This window comes from Tetrao urogallus (assembly GCF_951394365.1).
Source record: "Tetrao urogallus genome assembly, chromosome: 8".
In the NCBI taxonomy this organism is placed as follows: Eukaryota; Metazoa; Chordata; class Aves; order Galliformes; family Phasianidae; genus Tetrao; species Tetrao urogallus.
This window is the reverse complement of record NC_136821.1, coordinates 19433489-19446742: the sequence shown is the minus strand read 5'-3', so window position 1 is coordinate 19446742 and position 13254 is coordinate 19433489. Positions and strand designations below refer to the sequence as shown.

The 13254-nt window shown below is 38.7% G+C and overlaps 1 protein-coding gene across 3 annotated transcripts in view; it reads right to left on the bottom strand.

The window, feature by feature from the left end:
- The window catches only part of ITGA6 (integrin subunit alpha 6), a gene marked incomplete at both ends in the record, with an annotated part of 38129 nt that overhangs the window by 8198 nt on the left and 16677 nt on the right, over nucleotides 1-13254 (bottom strand). For 2 of the 3 annotated variants that reach the window (XM_079539393.1, XM_079539391.1), the window contains 12 exons: nucleotides 140-295; nucleotides 1051-1208; nucleotides 2522-2583; nucleotides 2990-3085; nucleotides 4591-4718; nucleotides 5486-5574; nucleotides 5715-5908; nucleotides 6345-6555; nucleotides 8860-8991; nucleotides 10490-10745; nucleotides 12610-12689; nucleotides 12913-13040. In XM_079539393.1, the coding sequence (XP_079395519.1) occupies nucleotides 140-295; nucleotides 1051-1208; nucleotides 2522-2583; nucleotides 2990-3085; nucleotides 4591-4718; nucleotides 5486-5574; nucleotides 5715-5908; nucleotides 6345-6555; nucleotides 8860-8991; nucleotides 10490-10745; nucleotides 12610-12689; nucleotides 12913-13040 (1690 nt within the window). Of the gene's footprint in view, nucleotides 1-139; nucleotides 296-1050; nucleotides 1209-2521; nucleotides 2584-2989; nucleotides 3086-4590; nucleotides 4719-5485; nucleotides 5575-5714; nucleotides 5909-6344; nucleotides 6556-7517; nucleotides 7635-8859; nucleotides 8992-10489; nucleotides 10746-12609; nucleotides 12690-12912; nucleotides 13041-13254 lie in introns of all 3 variants that reach the window. The other variant, XM_079539392.1, reaches the window with a different exon arrangement.

Here is a 13254-nt window from a genome sequence, read left to right as displayed (position 1 = left end):
ATAACAAAGCACAAAACATAAGCCAGTCCAGAGCCACACCACTTATTTCCTTTGGTCACAATTTAGTTTTCTATAGTCTTTAGCATTCAGTGACTTTCACGGTACAGATTTCTAGGAAAATATGATATTAAAGGCTTACCTTTGTTATCTTTGTTTCAGACTCATTTGAATTTAGTATTGGTATAAGGTCCGGAAGCGCTCTCTCTTTTCTGGTGGATGATGAGCCAGACTCCAGGCCAGCAATATTAACACTGACTGCTATAGGAATTGGGCGCAGCTTATCTTTAATTTTTTCCTGATAAAAATTTCAAATGTCATAGTTAGCATATAGTGTAGAGAAGAAAAACAACCTCAAGACTACCTTTTGATACACGTTCTAGAACAAGTAGTAAAGCAACATCTCCTTTGCTGCATTTTGCAGTATTACAACTATTCACTATTTAGAAACATGTAATTTTCTAAAAATATGCATGAACACAACAAATCCCAGCCTTACTGTATCTTTTTTTCTGGCTTCCTGATCTGATTATTTCTCTTAGAGTTAGGAATTACCAGGAATAACAAATGGTAACTCAGGCAAATGAAACCTGCTACAATAAAATAACACGCTAGAACAGTGGCTGCCTTTAGGGGTCAGCATAGTAGCAAAGTGAGAAGACAGTGCAGATCAAGTTTTCCTGTTGTGCCCATTCAAGCCATCTAAAAACCCATGGCTTGAAATCCTTTCCCTAGTTAGTCACACTGTTAAATTCTACCACTAATTCTGTGGTTTCCAATAGCTCTCAATTTTTAGCACTTGTTAACTCTCCATTGTTCTGAATTGTTTCGGCTCTCTTGACCTCCACAGCACACTGCACTGGCTGCAACTTTTATTCACTCTTTGAAAGAAAGGAAGCACCATGTGTGAAGAGAATAGTAAAGTACTACTGTTTTTCTCATTTCTAAGCCTTACATTGCATGTGATTTTTAAGTTGCATGCAAAAATACCACGAGGCTGGAGAAGAGCACGTTTTGTTATAAACGAAATAAAAATTAAACACTCTGCCTTACCTGCAGAACAAGCTTGGCTGTCACGCATTGTTTGGAGTTCTGCCCCATCAGGGTGGTACTTGCAGTGAACTGATCAGACAGATAGTCCTTAAACCGTACCCTAGATGGCAGGCCTAATTGTCTCCTCTCATTTTCTGCTTCAAATGTATAGTTGATCTCTATACGAAGAAATAAAGTAGTTTGCTATAAGGAAGAAACCTTGCCATGGTTACAAAGAAAAACAATTCAAATATGATTTTACAGACATTTTAGAAAAGCTTCACCCAGTGCTAAGTTTCACAAATTCTCAGTTATTTACAGAACCTTCTCCATCTGTTGCTTTACCCCTCTCTAGCTGAGGGGACACGTGTCCAATGGAAACTTCCAAACAAAATCCTCCTTTTGGTCAGTAAATTCCTGTTACTTTATTAGCTTTTAGAGCTGGCTGGAGCCGTTGTAATTGATGCTGTAGAGCCAGTAGAGGGCTGAGATAAGAAACCATAAATGCTCTGACATGAGTCCTTGCTTTCTGTCTTGCCCCAGGTAGTACCTAAGCTAAGTAGTCAGCAGGATTTTGAGGTCAAGGTACATTGTTCATTTGAATACTGAAAGCGGTATTCTCAAGCTTTCTAGCTATGTCTGTTGAGGCAGGGAATACCATGTTTGACAGTTGTGAATTTGGTCCATCTTTTAACCATCTCTGTGCTCACCAAGATAATTTGCCAGTCCTTCGGAGCATGCATGTGAGTGGCTTCCAAATGCTAAAAGCACTTGGGCTGCTGAAGGGACCAACACCTTATTCAAGTACCTCTATGGATTTTACACGTAACTCAAAAACCCAAACACCACAAGAGGAAGAGGACGTTAGGCTTAAAGTTCTTATTTTCTCTCAAAATCCTACAGTTTTCAGAAGTGTATTAACAGCAGCACTGTAACTACTTAAGAGGAAAAAAAAAAACCCGGATAGGTAAGAAACTGATGCTTTACATTTTTAACTACATTTATGATACAGACCCCCAGCCTCCTATTAATACGGAGACTTACTACTTCAGTTGCTGTTTTCCACAAAGCTATACACACAAATACGGGACACTTCTTGTAGAGTAAGTGTCCAATGAGAAGCAATGCTTACTATCCATATAATAAAATGGGCTTTAAAACTACTTTTTAAAGCAAAAACTGGAGAGGCAAACTGGCTGTTGTCTGTATGACAGCCATTTCTCACTCACAGTTATGTCACCTACAGAGTTTCAGTTGAGTCTTTTGCCAACAGAACTTCCTAACACCAGACACTATGTGCTGCTCCAAATACAAACACTGCATAGCTGACTGGCCTTAGTACTAAGTCACATTTTAAACCTGTCGTTACGTTTTAAGTACCATTCTTCCACAATACCACCTTAAGTTTTACGTATACGTATATATATATATATACACATGCACACGCACACACACACAACAAAGATTAAAATTATTTCTCTTTAAAACTTACTTATTCTTGGATTTAAATTACGAGGGTTTGCAGTATACTGAAAACATGCTTTCACATCCATCCTGTAAAAAGTGCAGAGAAATTAAAATTAATAAGACACGGTCCAATGGACTGGAAAGTTTTAATAGTCCACTGAATTACGTTATGAGTCCTATGACTCTGCTTTTCATGCTAGAACAATCATTTGCTGCTTACTAAACTGAATTAGCAGAGCAAGTAAAAAATGTTTAATGAACAATTAGAAATTTTTTTTTCTGGAATTTGCTTTTACATCTCTATTCATGAGAAAGCTGTTCAAGTTAAGATACCTTAACACACCTAATAACACACCTAAACGTTGACAGTCCTAAGTGGCAAAGCGACACTGATTGGCCATCATATCCCCCCCACTCTAACAGCAACCGACTGAACAAATCTAACAGAAATGTCGATACGCCACAACTTCTGACAGAACAACTCAAACATTACCATATTTCACTGGGGTCTTCAGAGTTCTTTTTCTTTAGGTCAAGTTTGTCAGGCTGTACTGTAATGCTTTTTGTAATGCTTATGACAGGTCGAGATCTTTATTTGGGGAAAAAAAAAAAACAAGGAATGAAAAGAAAGGGTAAAATAAGGAAGAGCTTCAGTTAGAATTAATGCAACAGTTTATATGAATCCAGATGTCTCTATGCCTGCACTGATTTACAGCAAAAACACCCCAAGAAACACAGGGTTTGGCTTTCATAATGGCAAGAAACAAAACAATTTAAAGCTAAGCTAAGCAAGTCAGAGTAAGTGGCTACAAGAGTGAGTAGGAAATGCCTAATGAGGGAGCAGGGTACATTAATGCAATGTTATAGTTGTTATTTTATACACACACAGGAAATTCAAAGCGATGGTTCCCATACCAGTGGTAATTCAGCCCTTGTGACCAACTGTAGGTACTAAAGTTCATTCAGATTAATGTCCAAAACAGCTTTAATGTGGAGCCTGGATGGCTAGGGGAAACAATGCTTTTATATCCTGACTCCTCTGCATGCAGACTACAGTCATGATTTAGTCTTGCAACTTTTCCTTTCTTTCCCTTTTTGGATGGGGGATAAGAAAAGGCAGCTGTTTAAACTAGAGTCCAAACAAGCCACCTCACCCTTTTCATCAGACTTTACTGTTCATAAGCATAAAAGTTCAGTTCTCAGTTCTACAAGTTTTTTTTTGTAATGCCATTATAATTAAAGCTTCTTTTGACTAAATAGAGCATTTAATAATCTACTGAGTGTCCATTCCACTAGTTTATTCCCTTCCACAAGCAATATGTGCTGCTTTTGTTATACACTGTTTTGGTGTATTTAAAGGCATTCCAATTACACACACAGATTCCATACACCTTAGAGACAGGATCGTCAAAAGATTGTAGGAAAGGCAATTCTCCCTGAAGGGCAGACTTCTTTTCACCACCAAAATTAGGATAACCAGTTTGGCAGTTCCACCCCTCCCTTATTGAGACCTAATAATCACCACCAAAGCCTCAAACTTCATACAGGATTCACTGCTCTGAGGAAGAGAGAGTCCTCTTCCTGCTCATTACTAGTGAATTCAGCTTAACAGTAACATTAAAAGAAAAACTGGTCTGTAAAAGACCATAAGGTCATCCTGGTACATCCTTAATTAAGGCCTGTGCTAGGGAAATCAAACAGGACCCTGGCTGCAGTGCTTCTTCAGTGCTGTTTCACAGACCCCACCACAGCCTCAGCACTTTTAAGTCTCAGCTGTGGAAGTAAGGTTTTCCTTTATCTTGTTCTATCTTAAATAAAGTAGGATTGCTGTTATATAATAGCAGTAATGCACATCAGCATCCCACAGCAACTGCACACATTCGCCCTCTTAGCCTGCTCTAATCAGAAGGTAGCTTCTCAATAAGGAACAGGGAATGAAGTAACAAATCAATTCATGGATATTTTTTTCTCAGAATTTCCAACTTCCAACAGCAAAAATACACTCCAGGCCAAACATCTATTTCGTTATTTCTAAGCAGTTTGTTTTAAGAAAATTGAAAGTCGTGGTATAATTACAGTCCTGTAACGTAATACCTGAACACAGATACAGAATCTGAAAGGGAACCAACAGCAATATCAGGGTAGGAATTTTTATCCAGGTCCATGTTTCCAGCAATAGAGTAACCAAAGAAATTGGTGCCTGTTTTTTCACCATCAAGAATCTAAAGAGCAAACAGATTGAGGGAATTCAGACACTGAAAAGCTGTGAAAGTGGAATACTTAAGTGAACATCATTACCTTATGGAACAAAAAACAAAACTTCCATCTTCATATAAACAACCCTGAAGTCCTAAGACGATCTCCATTGTATAGAAATTTTGCCCATCCATTCTTTACTTGTAATATTTAGGCAGTTTAGGCACTTGAAACTTAAAAACATACTCTAGAAAATATTCTAACAGTATTCTAGAAAGTATAATTAAGTTCCCTTCTCACCTTGCTAACTGCACATAGTGGTCTTCAAGGAAAAAAAAGGCACAAACAATTGATATGAAAAAAGAAAAGGAGGAAGTCATGGAAGATAAAAATGAAGAAAACAATATCTCCAGAAGAAGAGAAAAAACAATATGTATAGTTATTTCTAAAGCAAAAACTCTTCATTAACGTGAGCATTTTGTCTGAATCGAGGGCAAGGAACCATTTCAGAAATCCCAGAATTTCTCAAAAAGAAAAAACTTATGCATCTACAAATTCTTTCACTTTTCTTTGTATTATTGGTACCAACGGACTGTCCCAGGGAGAAAAATGCACATTAAAAAATAAAGAACACCTAATTCCTTTGGTCAGCATTGCAATCTTTGAAGGTTCCTTTAAATCACTGTGCATATCCACCACCCAGTTACAATAATGGAAAGGCAAAAGATAGAAAGCCCCATCATTCCCTTAATTTTGTGCAAGAGTAATTATATACAGTAGAAGTTATCATTACCTGTGCAGGTTTTGTGTTTATTCCATTCTTGGATCCATGATAAATATATACTTTGCCAAAACCATCATACGGAGCCCCTACTGCAATATCTGTTGAAAATAAGTTGCAGGACATAAATAAATAATTCTTATTCTTTCTGCAGCTTTCAGCTGTGATAAAGACAACTGTTCAAAGTGTGGCACTAGCACAAAAATCACACGCGTTCTCTTGTTAGTTGGTTTTCACTCACCTGGATATCCGTCCTGATTAATGTCCCCAACATTTTCAACTGCAAGACCAAACATCGAGTCAGTGGTCCCATTTAAGCGTACAGGTTTTACTCCTTCCCATTTGCCTCGCTGGTTAATGTAGATGTACACAGCACCACCAATATCTCCACTTCTATCGAAGTACTGTGGGGCTCCAACAACAATGTCTTGCCATCTTAAAGAAGGGAAAAAAACAGTGCTTGTACTGAGGAACTCTGAAAAGAGCTCACAGAGATTGCAGCCTCAAGGTCATCAGTCAACCTGCTGCTGAACAGAGGTGATTAAAAAGTACTTTCAACTAGTCATGCAAAAACAGCTGACAGAGGATCCCCTAAGACTGCAAGCCAATTATATTCTCTGCATCACATACAAGAAACTTCTTGGATCTTCCTTTGGTATCATTTCTTCTTTACTTACACTAATCTTATGAAGTACAACTCATTTCTGTAATTAAAAACATAGATCGTGTTCTGCGTGACTTTCTGAAACGCTCAGCATTTCCTCCAGCAAAACATGTAAGATTGTTCTTGACACTTCAAATGTAAAAGCCAAAGCAGAAATGAGTCAGTCTGTTATCCTGTATAGGCAGCATGAGTTAACCAAGGCCATACCCATCACTGTTGAGATCCACAACAGCCACATCATAACCAAAAGAAGAGGCCAGCCCTTCTCCTTCAAACATGTGCTCCAGAGTAAGCGCCCTCTGATTTTTCTCTTTTTTCAGTAGAACAACTGCCCCGCTATGGTTGGCTCTTGGTGCACCAGACACAAAAGTCATCTCATCTTGGGAGACGATTCCTTTACCAGAGTCCAAGGAGAAACCTTTAACAGAGAAAGAAACAAACAACTTAGTGCTCGTATTGTTAACAAGAAAAGTAAATAACCCTACTATATTAAAGTGGCATATCGGATAGAAGTTTTCTAAAACAGAGTATGATATACTGGCAGTTCCGTGTTTCTCTTTGAACTGGTGAATGCATGTTTATAAGATTACACTCTTTCAATGTATTCCATTTAAGTTATCTCCCCCACAAAATGCACTATTTCATTGCTCAGGTCTCCATTTTTTTTTAAACGTATTGGCTTAGAAAGGACTAAACATTACCACTTGAATATAGCTTGAGTACTGCACCTTCAAGAAAATCATTATAAAACTTCTACGTACAAGTCAATAAACTCTGTTACAAGCATGCAAGATGTACTGTCCATGCTTAACATTTGACATTAAATGATGTAATACAGTAGTTGAGAATCACTTTATCCAGTAGTGGTGAAATTGGCAACTTTAATTTAATGTGGCTCTAGTGGACACGTCTGAATGAATTTAATCTCAAGTATCTTTATAAAAGTTAATAGATTTAAAAGTACATTAAAAACGGAACAAAAACAATATAATGCATATACCGACATAGCCAATAAAGCTCAAAGTGAGATGATGCACACTGCAAGGAAGAAAATAGCAGCCAGCAGATGGTAATCTCCCTTTTCAAATACTTCACCACTACTATTGAAATTCTCAATTACAGCAATTCACAATGAGACAGTTTCAAAAAAATCAGGAAGAGGAGTCCACTTTGTGGGAGAGATGAGAGGGTTTGGAGAAATGCATCACAAATCAGTGCTTCTCTGAAGCCAGCTTATTTTACAAGTTACTCTTCATCTGAATCCCTGCTGTCACATGCTTTTATTTGCAATGTATTTGTAATGAGAATGGAAAGGAGAATATCATGTTAAAGGTCTGAAGATTGCGTGACCAGATGCTGCCACCTCAGGTGGTCACAAACCTAAGTAGCTATTCATCATTACATCCACTGATTTGTCCACCTGTATGCTGGGAGGCAACGTTTTGTACACAAACTGATCTGGATGAGTATCAGATACTGCTGTCAAAAATAGAAGACCTGTAAACATATGAGTGAAAGATTGAAAAGACAAAATAGTTGAGCACAGCAGCCATAACCACATATATTTACTGTCTAAATATAGGGAACAGCTATGCAGGGAATGCCAGCCTTGCCTTCAAGTAGTTTTGATTATGACAAATCAAAGACAGCATTTACAGTTAGATAAATGCAACACTGCATTTATTATGAAATTGCAAAAGTTCAGTTTAGTAGACACACACACAGTAAACTGTTTACAGCGAAAGACACCGCTACAGTGCTACTCTCCCACATGAAAAGGCTATCAGTTTGCCTTTCTGAAATAAGCCCTTGGAATTTTTTACACTCAGGAACCACTGCTCACATTTAGCTCAAGATTATTTCTGCTAATAGACATGCAGCTCTAAGTTGACTCTTTACTCAGCTTGCTTTCATATTAACATCTTTCCCATTTGTTCAACTTCTCATTATTAACACAGAAATTCCAGCTATGAGTTACAAAATTGTATCTGCTGTCAAAGCCAAAAGCACTAGATCAGTGTAGCTCAAAAACCTCTACTAGAGCAGAAATGTTCTTTACACACTGCACAGAGGCATTCTAAAAAATGGAGAGCAACCTACTCTCTTCACCAATTTATCTCACGAGTGTACAGGAATATTCATTACCCTAAGGATGTATTTTTGCTTTTGTGTTTGCACAAAGCTCAAGACTCTCCTCTGGAACACGTGCACACACACACACACACACACACACTTAAAACATAAACATTCCTCATGTTACAGTATTTTTAAAAGCCTGAAAAAGGCCACCGTGGCTTTAAAGTCTTCATTTTTATTTTTTTATTTTTTTAAAAAACACTCAGGCCAGAAAATTACATTCAGGAACTCAAATGCTAGTGAATACCACTTTTTGATACAACATAGCAGTGACCTTGTGACTAAGGATTACAGATCTAAACATGGTACTTACCATTAGACAGTGATTATAATCACTCCCTGACAATGCGTAGGTCTTCATTATCACTCTTAAATATCTTATTCCTTTAGCAGCACTTCCAGGTACCTCAGCAGAGTACCATCTTACACGTAAAAGTGGAGGAAGATGTGCATTATCCCAAACAATTCACATTTCACAGGGTCCTCACGTGAACAGCTTTCTCCTCCCATTCCATATTATTGCATCAGAGCAGATCACAAACGTTTAAGAAGCCTAAAGAGATTTACCATATGTACTTTGTCCTACCTAAATAACTGTTAGCTGGAACAGGAACTAGATTCTTATCTTGGCGGCTCTCATCACCAACTTCGTAAGGCCCATCATCAAAGATACCCAGATCATAAAATGTCTGATTCTTTTGCTCTGCACGAACCACCCCTGAAGAAGTGAAATGATAAAATAAAAGCAAATGAATGATAAGGGAGAAAAATAATAGATAAATGGTTCTCCACTAGTACTACCATGAATGAGACAGTGACTGCTGTTTAAATAGGACAAACACAGACTAGCACACCGGCCTTTCAACAGGCCATGAATTTCTAAGCTCAACCTGTGTGACAGAGCTTCTTGCTATTCCATGAGATGTAATGCAGTGATCTGGAAAACATGAGATGCTAAGAGAATTCTCAACAAAAATATGAGACTGACTTGGTCATGGACCACCCTCATCCCACTGTGCTTAATTTGCTTAAGTCTCTCTTAAAAGGGAGGTAAGTACACACAAACACAACAAAATAAAACAAAAAATACTTTCAACTGTGGCAAACGCTGGGAATATATTTAGAAAATATGTATTTATTGCTTATACTGATAATATTTATTGTTCAATAAAATATGTGCTTCTCTTTTATTGACAAGAACATTTACCATTTTGCCAAGTACATACATGTTTTTCCATGGCATAGAAGAGTACTTATGGCTGGTAGTGAAGAGCACTTCTCTGCAATTAAGGTAAAGCTCTAAACTGAGTAGTTGGTCAGACTGTGTTGACAGGAACAGATATGTGAAAGATTGAACCTTCACACAAGCACTCCTTGTGCCAGAGCTTAACTCAAAGACTTGGTTCATGTAGCAGGCACAGGTGTACAAGGGGAGAAATTTTAATGATTTAAGGATCAGCCTCGTAAAGGAGGGAACTCTACAGCTGCTGGTGTAACTTAGTGCAAGGGGGAAAAAGATTAAGAAAAAAGACAGGGCTAGCCTCTTAGATGCTTCTCAGTATAAACGTATGAAGAAAAATCTTAAGTTTTTCCCCCCAAGTTTTGGATTATTTCCTATACGTGATATAGAGTCCCTGTCTCTTAGTCAAACCATTTGTGAAATTTTACTTGAGTAAATATCTATGCATTTAGATATGAATACAAGTAGCTTTGCTCTGTTCAGTTACCTTCCTGCAGTCCTCCGGTACAGAATTTGGGAAGCACTCCCTTCTACAGAATTCACAAAGAATAAAGAGAATACTGGAGGATATAAAAAATACCTCAGAGCAGCTATCCAATATGCTCAAACTCAGAGGAAAAGATTGGGCAAATAACTTCTAATTAATTTAGTAACTTGTTACAGTGCAAAATGTCAAAGCAAGAACTCAATCCTACCATAAGACTAATAAGGGAAACTGCTGCTGTACATACACGAGAAGTTCCATTCATAAGTAACCCTTTATAAATATTTAAAGATGTGAATATTTAAAGCAGTGAATATTTTTTATAGAGGAGTGAAAATCAGGTAGAATCATGAGAACCCTGTAAGGTTTATTGCCCCTTCCCACCCATCAAAAAGGCAAGTAAGAACCGTGGAATGCAACATTTGCAAAAAATCTAAGAGGAAATGAGAAGGGGGTCGGTCTGGATTTAGCAGGAAGGAAGCTAGGTCATACCTTTCCAATTGTAAGTGCCTGGAGCGCCAAACACAATGTAGTGGTAGTCTCTAGTAAAAGTAGCAGCAACGCCTTGCTGACAGGAGCCAAACTTCTCATGGCCTCTTAAGCGACCGTCACAAAAACTCCATACTCCGTTATCCATATCGTCCTTAATAGTGAGATCCTGGCTCAGCACGTAGCACCTTCCAATGATATCCCGGGTTTCCTGCACTGTGTTTACATACTGCCTTTTCTCATAGCGATGTGCACACGTCTGCAAGATAGAAGACAGTAATTCTTTTTGTATGTTTGTCTGTAAGTTATCAAAGAAGGCTGGTCTCAATAAGCCATACTTCATGCTAGCAAAGTTCTCCTTGTGGACACATTTGGGCACTCTCTGCATTGCAGCATAGAATTTCCTATAAGCATCTACAGACCCAAGTCAGAGCAATCACCTTCCTGATCAGGGAAGGCAGTATAGTTAAATCCCTCTTCGCTTTGGGACTCAGGGGTCTTAGCCCTAAAGCTTTCACTGATACTTAATCCCTCACTTTCAAACACAGAGTGGACAATAACCCTGTCTCTTTTAAAAAAAAAAAAAAAAAAAAAAAAGCAAACAAACAAAAAAAACAAGCTGTGTTTCCCCCCCCAGCTGTAACAGTTAAATAATCAACATGCTTGTATGAGACACAAGGAGCTGGTTCCACTACCATCCACCTTTTCCAAAGTCACCTCTTTCAGAAAAGTGCCACAGGCAGGAGGCTGAAAGCTTTTCCAGTGAGAGCAGGAGAAGAAAGAGTTGTTGTTCCTACCTCTTATGGTGAGCGTTTCATTTATGGGATAACCATCACTGGGATGGAAAAAAGCAGCAGTACTAAGTATAAGCTGTTCTTTAACCTAGCTGTTAGACTTTTCACCTAGGAAGAGAATTCCAATCAAATACAAACGATGATGAGCCACCAGGATAAGTAGTAACCACCAAACTACTGTAAAAAAAGGTGGACCCCTTGACAGCAGTGTTTTTTGCAGATTCAGAGGGAGGGAGGGCAAGACGAGCACAAGCAAGACAAGTTTCTCATCCGACAGAAAAATTCTCTCCCTTGGCTCCTACTAAGGCTGGAACATTAAGCAGATACGTAGCCGATACTCATTTAGGGCACTGCCCTACTCCGAGCCGTGCTACGAAGTACTGTGTGCTGCTCAACTGCACTGTGATCTTCAGGCTGCCTTCGGCCCACCTAGGAAGCACATGAACTGCGTCACAGGCGAGATGGCACTGGCTGGTGAGGAATTAACTCTACAAGACCGGTTCCATCTACTTTTCCTCCTTTGGGTTCCGACTCAGACTGGAGCAGCTAAGTACTGTCCCTATAGCATCAATAACCCAGAATTGTGCCCTGAAGTTGCTTTAGTCTTGTCTTTGAAGAACTGAGCTTAAGCTGCAAGAATATAATTAGTTGGAGGAGCCTCCCTGCACCCCCATTTTATGATATAGCTGGTGTTCTGCAGCACCATGAGAGGTGAATTTGAGAAAGAACTATGAAGCTACAAAAATAACATTATCTGCTAAATCTCAAAAGCTTTTTTCTCTCAGTAGCGTATGAAAGAATAGCCTGCATCATCATTATTAGTACAAGCTCTCACTGCAGCACGCTCTCACTTCCTAAGTCACAGTTGCAACATCCAGAGCTATATGAATACATAGGAGCAATTCAGCTGATGGCCCTCAGTAAAGTTAAGGCTGATCATCCTAGGCAACAGGCTGAAGAAAGAGGGCTCCTTTTTTAAACTTTACCAAACTATTTTTCCTTGTTTCTGTAGTAAGTTTTTTAAAGAAACAATGTATCATGAAAGGAGGAACAAACAACCTGAAAATAAATTGTCTGTTCCATATCCAAGATCCATCCTGTTACCAAGATTACAAATAAGGGCTAACTCAGAGTTAGAAAAATAATTTAAAATGTCTGCAATCTCAAGAATTTTGTTTTGCTAAGCAGACATTCAAGTCCTTAATTCTAAGAAATTACAGTTATACAGCAATGGGAATTACTTTTCAGGAAGCTGCACAGAAACACAGATCATTCAGAACATTTACAAAGATGTTTTGGGTCTACAGCACGCTAGACCTGTAGACTTACCACCACATTTCCTCCTGGCCCCTGACTTTGGACAGTTACACCCATCCATTGGTCTTCTTTGCTCTCCATCTTTGGGTCAGCTGGAGATTCAAATAAAGCAGTTAATTTTTTTTTGTCTCTGTAAGAACTTTACAGTACATGAGATAGTCTACAGATGGCAGTGTCTGCACATCCTATCACATTCCAATGCAAGTAAGTTACGTACAAACCTAGAAAAGCAACTGTGTGATACAGTCAATGGAAAGGACTGCATCAGATCAGAAAAATCAGACAACTACAGAATAAAAGCACTGAGGAACTTACTGTCTTCATCAAACACAACACGTGTGCAGCGCGTGTCTGAAGATGTGATGTCACAGCTGTACAGCCCTCCTGTTCTGTTGGCTTGTTGGGATGGAAAGGCCTTTTCCCGAGGAGCTCCAACCAGCAATCTATAGGGAAACAGAAATAACTTCAAGGGATCTGCAGAGGCAGAATAAGAAAAGAGCAAGGCAGCAGAGTCAGGAAATGCTTTCACCATGTTGTTAGAGGTTTGATGTGCAAACATTTAAGGGGGATTTTCATCAGTCAATACAACTGCTTTCAGACTCTGCATTTGCACCACTCCCGTGCCACCACCCCCCATGAGTATTATCACAAAATAAC